At 42.2% G+C, this 17,195-nt stretch overlaps 1 protein-coding gene across 9 annotated transcripts in view; it reads right to left on the bottom strand.

The window, feature by feature from the left end:
• UBAP1 (ubiquitin associated protein 1) overlaps window positions 1–17,195 on the bottom strand; it is a 128,934-nt gene that overhangs the window by 36,901 nt on the left and 74,838 nt on the right. For 6 of the 9 annotated variants that reach the window (XM_070053459.1, XM_070053450.1, XM_070053447.1 and 3 more), the window contains exon 2: window positions 7,523–7,564. The exons of the other annotated variants lie outside the window; for them this stretch is intronic. In XM_070053459.1, coding sequence (XP_069909560.1) covers window positions 7,523–7,559 — 37 coding nt within the window. In that variant the 5' untranslated portion in view covers window positions 7,560–7,564. The remainder of the gene's footprint in view (window positions 1–7,522; window positions 7,565–17,195) is intronic. 9 annotated transcript variants of the gene reach the window in all.

The following is a 17,195-nucleotide window of genomic DNA, read 5'->3' as shown; positions in this document are numbered from 1 at the left end:
CAGCATCCCATATGGGTGCTGGTTCGAGACCTGGCTGTTCCACTTCCAATCTGGCTCTCTGCTGTGGCCTGGGAAAGCAGTAAAGGATGGATCAAGTCCTTGGGCCCCTGCACCCACGTGGGAGACCCAGAAAAAGCTCCTGGCTCGGGACTGGCACAGCTCCGGCCACTGCGGCCATTTGGGGAGTGAACCAGCAGATGGAAGGTATCTTTCTCTCTCTCTCGTTCTCCTTCTCCTCTCTGTGAAACTCTTTCAAATAAATGAATATAAAAGAAAGAAAGAAAGAAAGAAAGAAAGAAAGAAAGAAAGAAAGAAAGAAAGAAAGAAAGAAAGAAAGAAAGAAAGGAGGGAGGGAGGGAGGGAGGGAGGGAAAAGAAAAGAAAAGAAAAGAAAGAAAGAAAGAAAGAAAGAAAGAAAGAAAGAAAGAAAGAAAGAAAGAAAGAAAGAAAGAAAGAAAGAAAGAAAGAAAGAAAAGAAAAGAAAGAAAAAGAAAGAAAGAAAGAAAGAAAGAAAGAAAGAAAGAAAGAAAGAAAGAAAGAGAAAGAAAGAAAGAACGAACGAAAGAACGAAAGAAAGAACCAGAACATCAGAGGTTTCAGGAATGATATAGCCCTCAGTCACTTTTTTTTTTTTTTTTTTTGGACAGGCAGAGCGGACAGAGACAGAGACAGAGAGAGAGGTCTTCCTTTTTCTGTTGGTTCACCCCCCAAATGGCCGCTACCACCAGCACGCTGTGCCGATCCAAAGCCAGGAGCCAGGTGCTTCCTCCTGGTCTCCCATGCGGGTGCAGGGCCCAAGCACTTGGGCCATCATTCACTGCCTTCCTGGGCCACAGCAGAGAGCTGGACTGGAAGAGGAGCAACCGGGACAGAAGCTGGCGCCCCAACCAGGACTAGAACCCGGGGTGCAGGCGCCACAGGTGGAGGACTAGCCAAGTGAGCCATGGCACCAGCCATTCACTTATTTTTTAAAAATGTTTATTTTCATCTGCATGAAAAGCAGAATGACAGAGAGGGAGGGAGAAAGGGGGAGAGACAGACAGAGAGAGAGGCTTTCCATCAATCCACTGGTTCACTCCACTAATAGCCCCAACAGCCAGGTCTGGGCCAGGCTAAAGTCAACAGTCAGCACCTCCAACCTGGTCTCTTCCATAGGTGGCAAGGGCCCAAGTATCTGGGTCATCTTCTGCCTTCCTAGGTGCATCAGCAAGATGCTGGATAGGAAGTAAGTAGCTGGGTCTCGAACCGGCACCAGCTATGGGATGCCGCCATCACAAGCAGCAGTTTAACCCACTGCACCACAATGTTGGCCCCACTTCTCTTAATGTTCCCAAAACAGGCAGAATGTGGCGGGGGGGCCTGGGGGTAGAAATTGATGTTTTTAAATAAAATAAGTCTTTCTGAAATCTGCATGCTCTAGGGTAAAAAAATTGGAAAAGCATACTAGCCACTAAACAATTTATATGCTAATACCAAAAAAAAAAAGTGTATCTTCCTGATATAAACTACAAATATTCCAATTCCAATACCAGGGTAAGAAAAAGATATCACTTTATTCACTTAAACAAATATAGATCTGGATAACGATAGCTGTTAAGATTTAAATCTCTGGGAGCCAGTTCGAGTGTCCTGGGTCCTCCTCTTCTGATCCAGCTTCCTGCTAAAGGGCCTGGGAAAGCAGAGGCGGATGACCCAAGTGGTTGGGCCCTTGCACCCACGTGGGAGACCCAGAAGAAGCTCCTGGCTCATGGCTTCAAATCGGCCCAGCTCCAGCCACTGAGGCCATTTGTGGAGTGAACCAGCAGTTGGAAGATTCTCTCACTCCCCACACTCTTCCCCCAATTCTGCCTTTCAAACGACTCCACCTCCTTTAAAACATCTAACAGTATTATTGAACGATTCCGCTTTTTCTAATTTTAGTGTGATATGTATACGAACATTGTTTGGTGTATATACTTTTTAAAAGACTGAAGTATAGTTTACTTACATACTAGTAAAATTTCCCTTTTTACTTTTGTTTGTTCTATGAGTTCTGACAAATACATACAAGTTATGTAACATGGTACAATGAAATATAAAACTGATACACTGCCTCAAAAAATTCCCATGTTCCTTTTTGTAGTTAGTTTTATGTCCCTGTGGTTTCTGCCTATTGCTGAGTATCATATATGGAATTGTATGTAACCTTTTAATTCAGGCTTCTTTCACTTAACATTTGATTCATTCTTACAATGGTACTACACCTGTTATTTCCTAGTTTTATGTTATTAAGTAGTATTGTACTGATTCATTTACCTGCTAGGACATCTGACTTTTTTCTAGTTTTTAGCCAGTATAAACAAAGCCACTGAAAGCATCTGTGAATATGTTATTTCACTTGGATCGTAAGGAGAACAGCCAGGACTTGAACCCACACCCATATAGATGCCGGCACTGCAGGCGGCGGCTTTGCCCACCACACTACAGCACTAGCCCCAGTAAGTCTTAAAAAAAAAAAAAAAAAAATAGGGGCCAGCACTGTGGCGTAGTGGACTAAGCCTCCTCCTACCCCACCGATATCCCATATGGGGGCCAGTTCATGTCCCAGCTGCTCCACTTCCGATCCAGCTCTCTGCTATGGCCTGAGAAAGCAGAAGATGGCCCAAATCCTTGGGCTCCTGGCTCCTGGCTTCGGATCAGCTCAGCTCCAGCTGTTGAAGCCACTTGGGAATGAACCACCAGATGGAAGATCTCTCTCTCTCTCTCTCTACCTCTTCCTCTCTGCAACTCTGACTTTCAAATAAATAAATCTTAAAAAAAAAAAAGAAAAATATAAATTCAAAATAACTTTCTTTTAATACTGTGTTGAAGTGGTAAAATATCTTCTAAACCTAACAGAGCAGCAACCTTATAATAATGTTTAAAAATTTACTCAACTTGGTTACTGAGTATAGGTTTTCTTTTGGGAGGTAATAAAAATGTTCTAAAGTTGATTATAGTGATGGTTGAAAACCTGTGACTACACTAATCCCTGCTGAATTGAATACTCAAATGAGTGAATCGTAGGTTGTAAATTATAGTCAAAGATGTTATGAAAAAAAAAAAAGTAGCTCTAAATTTAGTAAGCAATGCAACTAAAGTAAGAGTTATTTAGGTATAGAAGAGGCAAAAGGGAAAGATAAGTGATGTCTTTTCACTTTTATGATGGCTATCATAAGTGAAACAAGTTTTATAATAATTTTATTCACTGGACAAAAAGAAATTCAATCATTAAATTTTACAATCTATAGGGTAAGAAATTATCTCCTAACTGCTATGGATCCAACTACAACCCCTTTAAGGCTGGAAAGTATTATGGAAAAAGTAAGCATTTACAGATTTTAAAAGTAAATCGGGCCGGTGCCGCGGCTCACTAGGCTAATCCTCCGCCTTGCGGCGCCGGCACACTGGGTTCTAGTCCCGGTCAGGGCGCCGGAGTCTGTCCCGGTTGCCCCTCTTCCAGGCCAGCTCTCTGCTGTGGCCAGGGACTGCAGTGGAGGATGGCCCAAGTCCTTGGGCCTGCACCCGCATGGGAGACCAGGAGAAGTACCTGGCTCCTGCCATCGGATCAGCACGGTGCGCCGGCCGCAGTGCGCCGGCCGCGGCGGCCATTGGAGGGTGAACCAACGGCAAAGGAAGACCTTTCTCTCTGTCTCTCTCTCTCTCACTGTCCACTCTGCCTGTCAAAAAATAAAAAAAAAAATAAAAATAAAAAAATAAGTAAACCGGGACCAGCACTGTGGCATGGCAAGTAAAGCCACTGCCTATGATGTCAGCACCCCATATGGGCCCCCGTTTGTGTCCTGACTGTTCCATTTCCAATCCAGCTCCCTGTTAATGACCTGGGGAAAGCAGCAGAATATGGCCTAAGTGCCTGGGCCCCCTGCCACCCATGTGGGAGACCTGGATGAAACTCCTGTCTCTTGGCTTCACCTTGGCTCATTCCTGACTTGCAGCCATCTGGAGAGTGAACCTGCAAATGAAGACATCTCTCTCTCTCTCTCTCTGTCTCATCCTACCTTTCTGTAACTCTGCCTTTCAAATAAATCAATCTTTGGGGGTAGGAAAAAAAAAACAAAAGCAAATTTTAAAAAATTTTATAATTTTTTGTATTTACAAATATTTTAAAATTTGTAAAAACAAAGAAATACATAAAATACTTACAACGGTTACATCTAGGTGTAGAACTGGGAATAAATCATAAATTTTCTAAAAATTTTATTTCAAAGCCTCATTTTAAAAGTGCCATTTTTCTATAATTATATAGGGATGAAATATACTGGCTGGTCATTCTAGTTAACAGAGAGTTAATTACAAAATACACTGATGATCAATTTTCAAAGAATCAACATAATACAGAGACTAGTTTAATCTTTTTATCTGTACAGAAGACATTTCATAGGCTCCTACAAAGGATTCAGGCTCACTGTGATACATACAAACCACCCTAACAATACTGTGAAACTAAAACTCAGATTACTAACAGTATAAACCCTCCCACACAGCCACATACCAAAAACTTGTTTCTATAATTCTCTGTTGGGAAAGAAGTACCATTTAACCGCCCAGCAATGACAGCTACGATTATGTTCAGACAGGTGCAGGAAATTAGTGTTTTCATTTCTATATCCCTAATTTACTGATATTAGGGGATATCAGTGATTTGAAAAAACAGTTTTTGTCATTTTTAAAAAAGATTTATATATTCACTGATTTGACAGGCAGAACTCACTCCCCAAAGGGCTGCATGAGCTAGGTCTAGGCCAGGCCAAGCCAGGAGCCAGAAACTTGATCCTGGTCTCCCACATGAAGGGCAACAACCCAAGCACTTAGGCAATCCTACCTTGCCTTCCCAGGCATATTAGCAGGAAGCTGGGCTGAAAGTGAAGGGGCCAGAACTCAAACCAGCACTCCAACACGGGGTGCCAGCTTCACAAGCCTGACCCACTGTACAGCAATGCCACAATGCCAGCTCCAGCTCTTCATTGTTTTAAAGCTAAGACACAAATTTTTAAAATTTTTATTTAAATCTATTTATTTTACATAGAAGAGAGAGAAAAACAGAGAACTCTCCCGTCCACTGGTTAATTCTCCAAATGCCCACAATCAGGTTCTCGAACCATGTGCGTAGCAGGCACCCAAATACTAGCCTCACATGCTATCTCCAGGGTATCTGTGGTCAGGAAGCTGGAATCAGGAGTGGATCTGGGACCTGAACCTAAGCACTCTGATAGGTGATGTGTGCATACCAACTGATAGCTTGATCACAAGGCCAAACGCTTGCCCTGAAATAGCTCTTTTTATGAGGAAAATGGCCTGGAGAAGCTGCTTGAGTCTCTGACTTAAGAAATAATTTCTGGGCCGGTGCCGTGGCAGAGTAGGTTAATCCTCTGCCTGCAGCACCGGCATCCCATATGAGCACAGGTTCTAGTCCCGACTGCTCCTCTTCCAATCCAGCTCTCTGCTGTGGCCTGGGATGGCAGTGGAAGATGGCCCAAGTCCTTGGGCCCCTGCACCCACAAGGGAGACTGGGAAGAAGCACCTAGCTCCTAGCTTCGGATTGGCGCAGCTCCACTATTGTGGCCATTTGGGGAGTGAACCAATGGAAGGAAGACCTTTCTCTCTTGCTCTCTGTAACTCTACCTTTCAAATAAATAAAATCTTTAAAAAAAAAAAAAAAGAATATCCTAAACAATCCCCAAAAAAAGCTGCCAGTACAAATGATACGAAGTTGTTCCACCTAAATGTAAATGGATTCTTCCTCCTTAAAAAGGCTCAACCAAAAGATAACTCACAGAATGGGAGAAATTATTTGCAAACATACACCTGGTTAAGCAACATATCTAGAATATATAAACAACTCTACAACCCAATAATAAAAAGATAACCCAATTAGAAATGGGCAAAAGGGGCTGGCATTGTGGTATAGTAGGTAAAATCGTTGCCTGCAATGCCAGCGTCCTATATGGGTGCCTGCTCATGCCCTGGCTATTCTACTTCTGTTTCCTGCTACTGTGTCTGGTAAAGTGGCAGAAAATGGCCCAAGTGCTTGGGCCCCTGCCACCCAATTGGGACCCCAGATGAAGCTCCTGGCTCCTGCTTTTGCCCTGGCTCATCCCTAGCTGCTATACCATTTGGGGAATGAACCAACAGATGGGAAGATCTCTATTCTCTCTGTAACTCGCCTTTCAAATAAATAAATCTTTACCCTCCCCCAAAATTAATTTAAAAAAAAAGGCAAAAGGTTTGAATAGTCATTTCTCCAAAGATATATAAATGGCCAGGAAGCACATGAAAAGATGTTCAACATCATTAGTCATCAAGGAAGTGCAAATCAAAACCATAACAAGAATCTAGAATATAGACAGAGGTAGTGGTTGTATAACTCTGTGAATATGCCAAATGCCAATGAACTGTTCACTTTTCTATAATTAATTTTGTATGTTACTCTCATCTTAAATTTTAATAAATTACAATGAGATGTCATTCATACCTGTTAGGATAACTAAAAGTAAACAGAGATATAATACATAGTGGCAACGATGTGGAGAAATCAGAACCATCATACGTTGCTAGTGGGAACATAAAACAGAGCAACTACTCTGGAAAATACTCTGGTAGTTCCCCAGAATGGTAAACACAGTTACCACACGACCCAGCAATTCCTCTTCTACATATATACTTAAGAGAAATAAAAACCTATGCCCACACAAAAACTCAAACATGAACGTTCACAGCAGCATTATTCATGATAATCAAAACGCGGAAACAACCCAAATGCCCACCAATGATAAATGACATAACCATACAATGAAAAAGTACTTGGTCATAATATATATAGAAAGAAATTAAATACTGACGTGTGCTACAATATGGATTAACCTCTAAAATATTATATGCTAAGCGAAAGAAGGCAGACACAAAAGATCACATGAGGATACTTCAAAAGTTCATAGAAAGTGTAATTAAAAGATGAATTTATTGGTACAAAAGCACTGAAGGTGGTATTCAAAAAGGTTATAGAAAATACTTATTAAAAAAACTATTCATGGATTTCTAAATATTTTGTGCCAAAAGAAACTCATCTTTTAATCCTATTTTTTATGGACTTTTTTGAAGTATCCTCATTTAATGCGTTATTCCATTTAGGTAAATTCATAGACAGAAAGCTGATTGGTGGTTGTCAGTGATTTTGGAGAGACAGAGAGAGAAGCTGCTTTAGTTTCTGCAAAGAGTTTTGGAAACAGAAGGGGTAGTTGCACAACATTGTGAATATACTAAATGTTGTTAGACTGTTCACTTTAAAGTGATTGATTTTCATGTTATATGACTTTCACTGCAACAGATTATTTTCTTTAATATGAAATAGCAAGAAAAAATGGAAGAAAAGAAAAAGCATCAGCAGTGAAGTGCTCACGGGCTGAGGCCCGGGGGATGAGTGAAAACATCTTCTGAATTTGAACATCAGAAAGGCAATGAACAACTAGATAAGAGAAAACACCAACCTGGTGGCAGGGAAGGTAGGTACTTTAAAGTATGCATAAAAGCTGCAACAAAGAAAGTTTTCTATTAAAGAATAGTAAATGAAAATTATAGTATCCTTTATTACTAATTAAATAACATAAAACATTTTAAGATATGCCTCAGTAAGAACTGATAAAATATAGACTTTCTAAGAATTTTCTTTAAATATTAAAACAGTTCACTGAATTTAACTTTAATTACAGCTACTGCAAATGTTAAGAATATAAGAAATCTATAATTTGGACACTTAGGGAAAAGATTTTTCTAATATCCACTATGCAGTATATCTTCAGTCTCTCAGGATCAAAAGACATTTTAATAGGTACTTAGGTCAACTATTTTTTCCTGGAACATCTTAGGAATGTTCAGGATATTTACATGTGTACACTTCCTCAAAACCATCCTATATTTTACTTAATTATACTCATTTATTTTATAATATCTTCTTATAATTTAAATGTTCAATCATGGAAAAACAAACTATGGACAATTCAGAAGATATGCTGTGTTAATATTAACAGTTGCTTACTAAAAACATATACTAAATAGAAAATAATTGTACCTTTTAAAACATGTTTATAACCTAGATCAAGTTACTTTAACTATGTAAGAAAGGTACACATTTGCCCCTAATATAAACTGCTCAGTACTTACAGTGAGAAAAAAAAATTTCATAAGCAATCATAAATTTCCACTAAAATAAATATAAGTGCTTCTATTATATGGAAAATATCAGTAACACATTTTTAATTCACATTCATATTAGTAACATAGAACGTAACAGTAATGTTTTATTTTTCTGGCTCAGTGCCATTTCAGTTAAAATGTGGTAGGAAGAAAACTCATTAAGTTATATTTGGATGCGCACCTGGCGCAGCAGTTAGGACACTATATGAGACACCCACATCCCATATCAAGTGCTTAGACAAAGCCCAGACTACTCTGCTTCCAATCCAGCTTCCTCCTAATGCACCTAGTAGGCAAAAGGTGCTGGTTCAAGTTCTTGGGTCTCTCCTGCTACCCAAGTGCAAGAAACAAAGAGTACAGGGCTCCTGGTTTTGGCCTGGCCCAGATCTGGCATTTGGGGAATCAACAAATGAATAGAAGATCTCTTGAGTGTGTGTGTGTACTTGTATGTGTATGTTTCAGCCTTTCAAATAAAATAAAAATAAATATTTTTTGATTTCTTAAAATTGAACTACTAATGAAAGACACCTAAAACCAAAACGAGATGAAGATAGACTGGATGTTGACCTAGCCATAAAGCAATCACTTGGGATGCCCACATTCCATATCAACAGTGCCTGGGTTCAAGTTCTAGCTCTCGCTATGGATTCCAGCTGAAAGACAGCAGGTGATGGCTCAAGTAGCAGGGTCCCTGACACCCATGAGGGAGACCTGGATCAATTTCTCAGCTTTGGCTCACAGGTTCTGCCCCTGGCTGGTATCTGGCAAATGAACTAGCACTAACTGGTATTTGGGAGCTCTCTGTTTTAGCCTCTCAAATAAAATAAATAAATAAATGTTTTTAAAATATATGGGGAGGGAGGGAACAAGAAGAAAACTGCAGAGGCCAGGTTTGTGGCACAGTAGGTTGCACCTTGTGACACCAGTACCCCATATGAAAGTGCAGGTTCAAGTCCCAGCTGCTCTACTTACAATCTAGCTTCCTGTTAATGTGTCTAGGAAGATAACAGAGGATGGCCCAACCACTTGGGCCCCTTCCACCTATGTGGAGAGCCAGAGGAGTTCGTGGCTCCTGGCTCAGCCTCACCCAGTCCTGGCTGTTGCAAATGTTTGAGGAGTGAACCAGCAGATGGAAGATCTCCCTGTCTCTGTTACTATGCCTTTCAAATAAATAAATAAATCCAGGGGAGGAGGAGAGGAGCAGAAGGGAGAATAACAGGGACAGGGGGATGAAAGAGAGACACAAAGGAAGAAAGAACTGTAGGAAGACGAAAAATAGGAAGGGTAAAGACAACGTGTTCTTGGGGACGGCGCTATGACATGGCAGTAAAGCCACCGCCTGCAGTGCCAGCATCCCATATAGGCGCCACTTTGAGTCCTTGGCTGCTCCATTGATCCAGCTCTCTGCTATGGCCTGGGAAAGCAGTAGAAGATGGCCCAGGCCCTGGGGCCCCCACACCAAAATGGGGAATCCAGAAGAAGCTCATGGCTTCTGGCTTCGGATCACCATAGCTCTGGCCATTGTGGCTATCATGGGAGTGAACCAGCAAATGGAAGACCTCTCTCTCTCTCTCTCTAACTCTACCTTTCAAATAAATAAATACATCTTTTTTTTTTTTAAGATGTATTTATTTATCTGAAAGGCAGAGTTACACAGAGATAAGGAGAGGTGGAGAGAGTGAAAGAGAGGTCTTCCATTCACTGGTTCACTCCCCAGTTGGCTGCAACAGCCAGAGCTGCGCTAATCCGAAGCCAGGAGCTTCTTCCGGGTCTCCCACGCGGGTGCAGGGGCCCAAGGGCCTGGGCCATCTTCCACTGCTTTCCCAGTCCATAACAGAGAGCTGGATTGAAGTGGAACAGCCAAGACTTGAACTGGCACCCATATGGGATGCTGGCACTGCAGGCAGGGGCTTTACCCACTACATTACAGCTCCGGCCCCATAAATAAATCTTTAAAAAAATTAAAAGAGAACTTGTTAAGGATTAGAAAAAGCAAAATGTGAGGAGTAGGAAAAGGAAATTAAGGGTAGGAAACAGGAGAATGAAATTTGTGAAAATAAAAGTCAAAATGCCTGCAGAATGGCTATAAAAAAAGGAGGAAAAATCTTTTTCCGAGCCTCAGATTTTAATGACAGGTAAACTAACACAGATATCATGTCAGAAACTAAATCCTCCAGAGGGAACAGTTTTCTGGAATCTAACAATACCTTGGTAACATCTGCGAAATATTAGAATGACCAGTTTGTCTCCTAACCCGGACATTCCAAAAAACTAAAAATATTTATGACTACCTTGCTTTGTGCAAAGATGCCTCAATCCTGCTTATTACCCCCAAAGGATGCTAAAAAAACTACATGTTTCTACTTCTTATTGTAAAACCCCAAGCTCATCTTCCTTCTGCAGAACAAATTCAGTCTAACTGCCTCTATTTTTCTGATTCCCACATCTATTTTACACCTGAATAAAACCCTGCTTTTATTTTAACCTTGTTTATGATTTCTTGGTTTACAAGAAAAAAAAAAGCCCAAGGGCAATTATATTAATGTTCTCATTTTTCTTTCACAAATCATCAAATCACTATTATATGAAATTATGCTCTACGGCTTCCCAGTACACAACAGCAATTCAATATCTCAGGAAGCTACCAGTCACAATTCTACTACAGTAATAGCTGAAATCAAGAATTTCTCAAGATTTAAATTAATCCAAGAAATTATCTAATTTACAGAAAAAGATAGCTCTGAGAATTAGCATATTTCTAATCTAAAAACAAAATTAACATATAACTCAACCACTATATGTATACGACAAAAATTCCATGTGGGCAGGTGCTGTGGCGTAGCAGGTAAAGCTGCCAGCCGCAGTGCCGGCATCCCATATGGGCGCCAGTTCAAGTCCCAGCTGCTCCACTTCCCATCCAGCTCCCTGCTATGGCCTAGGAAAGCAGCAGAATGGCCCAAGTCCTTGGGTCCCTGCACCTGCATGGGAGACCCAGAAGAAGCTCTTAGCTCCTGGCTTTGGATTGACACAGCTCCAGCCATTGCAGCTATCTGGTAAGTGAACCAGCGGATGGAAGACCTCTCTCTTTCTCTCTCTGCCTCTGCCTCTCTGTAACTCTGCCTTTCAAATAAATAAAAATTAACATAAAAAAAAACCACAGAACACTTAAAAATTCAAGTAAACAGTAGGCCACAAAGAAAACCACAAAAAATTTCCAAAGCCAATAGTAGCATAGTCAATAGCACAAAGGTAAAAAATTAGAAATAGGTATTAAGAAAACAAAACATCATTCTCCCTGAATTTTTAAACCATCTATTATTAGAGAACTCATGACTCCCACAAAGAAGGGTGGTTAGAGAGAAGAAGGACTCTCTGCCATAAACGAAGTGGTACATTAGGAATGCATCATCAATATTCAAACATGAACATTCAAGAAGCATGTCCTCAGGCACTCAAAGAGATCCAGAGGGTCTGCGTTGTGGCATAGGTGGTAAAGCCACAGCCTGTGACAGACACTGGCATCCCATCTGGGTACCAGTTCATATCCTGGCTGCTCTATTTCCAATCCAGCTCCCTGCTAATGGCCTGGGAAGGGCATCAGCAGATGGTCCAAGTGCTTGGGCCCCTGTACCTAAGTGGGAGGCCTGGTTGAGGCTCCTGCTTTGGCCTGGCCCAGCCTTGGCTGTTGTGGCCACTTGGGGAGTGAACAAGCAGACAGAAGATTTGGGCTCTCCCTCTCTCTCTGTAACTTTGACTTTCCAATGGATAAATAAGATCTTTTAAATAAATAAATCTAGAAATTTACCATGAAGGAGAAGGGGACTTCAGATGTGTGCAGTGGTACCCACTTCAACAAAGCTGTCTGGGCATAAGGAAAAAAAGAGTATCTCATACTCTGTCCATGTGAGATTGTCCACAAAACATAATAAGGGGGTCAGCGATGTGGAGTAGCAGGTAAAGCCACTGCCTGCAGCGCCGGCATCCAATAATGGGCGCCAGTTCGAGTCTTGGATGCTCCCCTTCCAATCCAGCCCTCTGCTATGGCCTGGGAAAGCAGTAGAAGATGGCCCAATTCCTTGGGACCCTGCACCCGTGTGGGAGACTCGGAAGAAGCTCCCTGGCTTCAAATCAACACAGCTGCGGCCACTGCGGCCATTTGGGGAGTTAACTAGTAGATGGAAGACCTCTCTCCCTCTATCTCTCTCTTCCTCCCTCCTTCTGCCTGTCAAATAAATCTTTAACAAGAAAAAATGTTTTAGAAAAAGCTCTATACTTTGGTTACCTCTGTACCTGTCTCCCATGTCTCCACTTTGAAAATTCTACAGTCAATGTAGATGAGAACTAACTGGTAACAGTCAAATAAAGTATAAAACTAAAACTAAAAAAAAAAAAAAAAAAAAAAAAAAAAAAAAAAAAGCCTCATGAATCAAAGCAGGAACCAACAAACATAAAATTACACAATGAAAAGATTGCATTTGAGAAGCTAAAACACAGGCAAAGCAGTTCTTAGAGGAAATTTCACAGCATACAGCAGAGGAACTTATAATAAAAATATCACGCTGATGAAAACACAAAAATAGAAATAGCAGGAGATGGCATTGTGGCAGAGCATTAAATAACTTTTATCAGAGTGCTGGTTCAAGTCTAAGAAGCTCCATTTCTGATCTGGCTAACGTGTCTGAGAAGGCAGTGGAATATCACCCAAGTACTTGAGCCCATACCACTCACATCAGAGACCAGGATGGAGTTCCGGAATACTGGCTTCAGCCTGGCCCAGCTCCAGCCATGGCAGCCATTTTGGGAGTGAACCAGAAGATGAAAGATCTGTTTCTCTCTGTCTCCCTCCCTCTCTCTGCCTTTCAAGTAAAAAAATAAATAAATCTTCAAAAAAAAAAGAAAAAAGGAAAAAAGATTAAATATATAAGCAAAAACTAATTAAAAATCAAAAACAAATCAACTAATAACAGATGGCTCTTTGGAAAATAAACAGATAAACTGTCTACTTAAAAACTGAAAAAGGGAAAATAATTGCTATACAAAATAGGTAGGGGGAATTATAAGACATTGCTTTATTTACTACTTTGTAAGTACAATTGAGAAATGGGAAAAAATGGATAACTTCCTAGGAAAATACTAATTTTTAAAGCTAAACCACAAAAGGCAGAAATCTTGAGGAAAGCAGAAAAAGTTGTCAAAGGTTTTTGTCACCGAAAAAAAACTTAACTTCAATGAGATTTTAATGGTTCCAGAACACAGGAAAAAAAGGCAAGTTTGTATTTTTTTTTTTTTAACAGGCAGAGTGGACAGTGAGAGAGAGAGAGAAAGGTCTTCCTTTGCCGTTGGTTCACCCTCCAATGGCCGCCGCAGCCGGCGCACTGCAGCCGGCGCACCGTGCTGATCCGATGGCAGGAGCCAGGTACTTCTCCTGGTCTCCCATGGGGTGCAGGGCCCAAGCACTTGGGCCATCCTCCACTGCACTCCCTGGCCACAGCAGAGAGCTGGCCTGGAAGAGGGGCAACCGGGACAGAATCCGGCGCCCTGACCGGGACTAGAACCCGGTGTGTCAGCGCCGCAAGGCGGAGGATTAGCCTAGTGAGCTGTGGCACGGCCGCAAGTTTCTCCTTTTTTAAACATAACAGAAAAAAAAAACTTCAGAAAAATCTCACATATAAATGTAGTACAAAAATTCTGAAAAGAAGTGAAACAGAATTTTGGCAGTACATATAGGAATACACATTTTCTAAGTGGGATATATTCCATAATATGGGATATTTCAAAATTTGGAAATGTGTTTATATAGTTCACCATATACTAATACTTTTAAATCTAAGAAAACTCACATAGCTATGTTTTTGTTGTTGTTGTTGTTGTTTTTGTTTTTTTTGACAGGCAGAGTTAGACAGTGAGAGAGAGAGAGAAACAGAGCGAAAGGTCTTCCTTCCATTGGTTCACTCCCCAAATGGCTGCTGCGGCTGGCGCGCTGCACCAATCCAAAGCCAGGAACCAGGTGCTTCCTCCTGGTCTCCCATGCGGGTGCAGGGCCCAAGCACTTGGGCCATTTTCCACTGCCCTCCTGGGCTACAGCAGAGAGCTGGACTGGAAGAGGAGCAACCAGGACAGAATCCGGCACTCCAACCGGGACTAGAACCTGGGGTGCCGGTGCCGCAGTCAGAGGACTAGCCAAGTAAGCCACGGTGCCGGCCACATAGCTGTTCTTAATTTGAGTTTAAAAAACATCAACAAATGCCACCATTCTCAATACCAAAAGCCTAAATACGCTGACTAGTGAGTAAATTACAGAAGCATTCCAGTAAGGACAAGAACAAGACAAAAATGTCTACTATTGGGCAGGTGTTGTGACGCAGCAGGTTAAGCAGCCACGTGCAGTGGCACCAGTTCAAGTTCCAGCTGCTCCACTCCTGATCCAGCTCCCTGCTAAGGCACCTGGGAAAGCAACAGATGATGGCCCAACTGCTTGGGCACCTGCACCCACATAGAAGACACATGGCTGTTGTGGCCATTTGGGAGGCAAACCAGCAGATCTCTGTCTCTGTGTCTCTTTCTGTAACTATGCCTCTTTCAAATAAATAAATAAATTTTAAAAAAATAATTTTTAAATGCCACTTAAAACATTATTTAATAGTAAGTGGAACAAATAAAAGGTGTAAAAAAGTTAGAAAGGGGGCAGGTGTTCGGCACAATGGTAAAAATGTTGCTTGGAACACCCACATCCCATATCAGAGGGTTTTAAGTTCCAGTCCTGGCTGCCCTCCTGAGTCTAGCTTCCTGCTAATGCACACCCTGGGAGGCAGCCAGTGTGTCTCCACATGGGACACCTGGACTAAGTTCCTGGCTCTTGGCTTCAGCTTGGCCTATCCTTGGTCATTTCAGGACTGAACTAGCCAATGAGAGATCTCTTTTTTTTTTTTTTGGGGGGGGGGGGGCGGGTGTTGACTGACTGTCAAGTAAATAAAATAGAAATTGTTTTGGGCCGGCGCCGCGGCTCACTAGGCTAATCCTCCGCCTAGCGGCGCTGGCACACGGGGTTCTAGTCCCGGTCAGGGCGCCGGATTCTGTCCCGGTTGCCCCTCTTCCAGGCCAGCCCTCTGCTGTGGCCAGGGAGTGCAGTGGAGGATGGCCCAGGTGCTTGGGCCCTGCACCCCATGGGAGACCAGGAAAAGCACCTGGCTCCTGGCTCCTGCCATCGGATCAGCGCGGTGCGCCGGCCGCAGCGCGCCCGGCCGCGGCGGCCATTGGAGGGTGAACCAACGGCAAAGGAAGACCTTTCTCTCTGTCTCTCTCTCTCACTGTCCACTCTGCCTGTCAAAAAAAAAAAAAAAGAAAAGAAAAGAAAAAAAAAAAGAAATTGTTTTGAAGGCAGAAAAAGTTTCCTGCTACCCAGGAGATCGGGATTTAGTTCCTGGCTCCTGACTTCACTGTGGGCATTTGGGAAGTAAACCAGCAGATGGGAGCTCACTCGCTCTCTCTCTCTCTCTCTGCATATATGTCTCTCCCTCTTTGTCTCTCTACCTCTAAAACAAATTTTTCTTTTTTAAAAATACACTGGGAGATGAACAAAAACTGAACTCTTGTCTATTGTCTTGAGTTATACCCCCAGCTCTCAGGGTTAAGTTTACAACCACTGCTAGTATCAGGAATACTTCAGTATAAAAATCTGAGAAACAATTATAGAGGATTATGATCCCTAAATAATTAATACTTCATTTTTTCATGTAAATAACAGTGATTGAACAACTTACAAACAACACATCTGGGGAATTTGGAAAACCAGGTATTCTCAAACACCATTTTTTTGCTTTTGTTTTTTTGTTTTTGTATTTATTTGAAAGGCAGAGTTGGGGGGGGGGGGGGGGAGACAGAGAAAGAGAGGTCTTCCATCCACTGGTTCACTCCCCAAATGGCCACAATGGCTGGGGCTAGGCCAGGCTGAAGCCAGGAGCCTCTTTCCAGTCTCTCACCTGGGTACAAGGACACAGGACTTGGGTCATCCGCCACTGCTTTCCCAGGTGATTAGCAGAGGGCTGGATCAGAAATGGAGCACCCAGGACTCAGACCAGCACCCACATGGGATGCTGGGCACTGCAGGTGGCGGCTTAGCCAACTGAGCCACAATGCCAGCCCCTCAGACACTATTTTAATGAGTTAAACCTTTCTGTGGAAAGCAATTTGGCAATATCAATCAAAGGTATTAAAAATACACATAACCTTTAACATAATACCACTTTCTAGAATAGTAGTCCATGAAAATAAGGCTCACCACAGTGCCATTTATAACAACAATAAGCTAAGAAGCAAGTTAAAAGTCCCACAACACGAATCTAATTATGATTTAAAACAAGCTTTATCTCTACTATGGCCTGGGAAAGCAGAAGATGGCCCAAGTCCTTGGGCTCCAGCACCCACATGGGAGACCCAGAAGAAGCCCCTGGCTCCTGGCCCAGCTCCAGCCGTTGCGGCCATCTGAGGAGTGAACCAGCAGATGGAAGCCCCCCCACCCCCTCTTGCTCTCTGCCTCTTCTTCTCTGTGTAACTCTGACTTTCAAGTAAATAAATCTTTAAAAATGACATCTTCATTGCCACAAAAAAGTATTCGGCAGATATCAAATGAAGGCTTACAGAAAAGTTTTTATAATTTAAAGAAATGTATATACATATGTATATGAGAAGTCTGATAGGAAACAAAATGAATACTGTATTTCTGGCTGGTGAACTAAAGGTGAATTTTTAAAAAAGATTTATTTATTTATTTGAAAGAGTTACACAGAGAGAAAAGGGGGGGGGGGGCCTTCCATCCACGGGTTTCCTCCCCAGATGGCCACAATGACCAGAGCTGTGTTGATCTGAAGCCAGGAACCAGAAGCTTCATACGGGTCTCCCGTGTGGGTGCAGGGGCCCAAGGACTTGGGCCATCTTCTACTGCTTTCCCAGGCCACAGCAGAGAACTGG

Source organism: Oryctolagus cuniculus, chromosome 1 (genome assembly GCF_964237555.1).
Source record: "Oryctolagus cuniculus chromosome 1, mOryCun1.1, whole genome shotgun sequence".
NCBI lineage: Eukaryota > Metazoa > Chordata > Mammalia > Lagomorpha > Leporidae > Oryctolagus > Oryctolagus cuniculus.
Note: the sequence above shows the minus strand (reverse complement) of the source record. Positions and strands in the feature narration are given on the sequence as shown.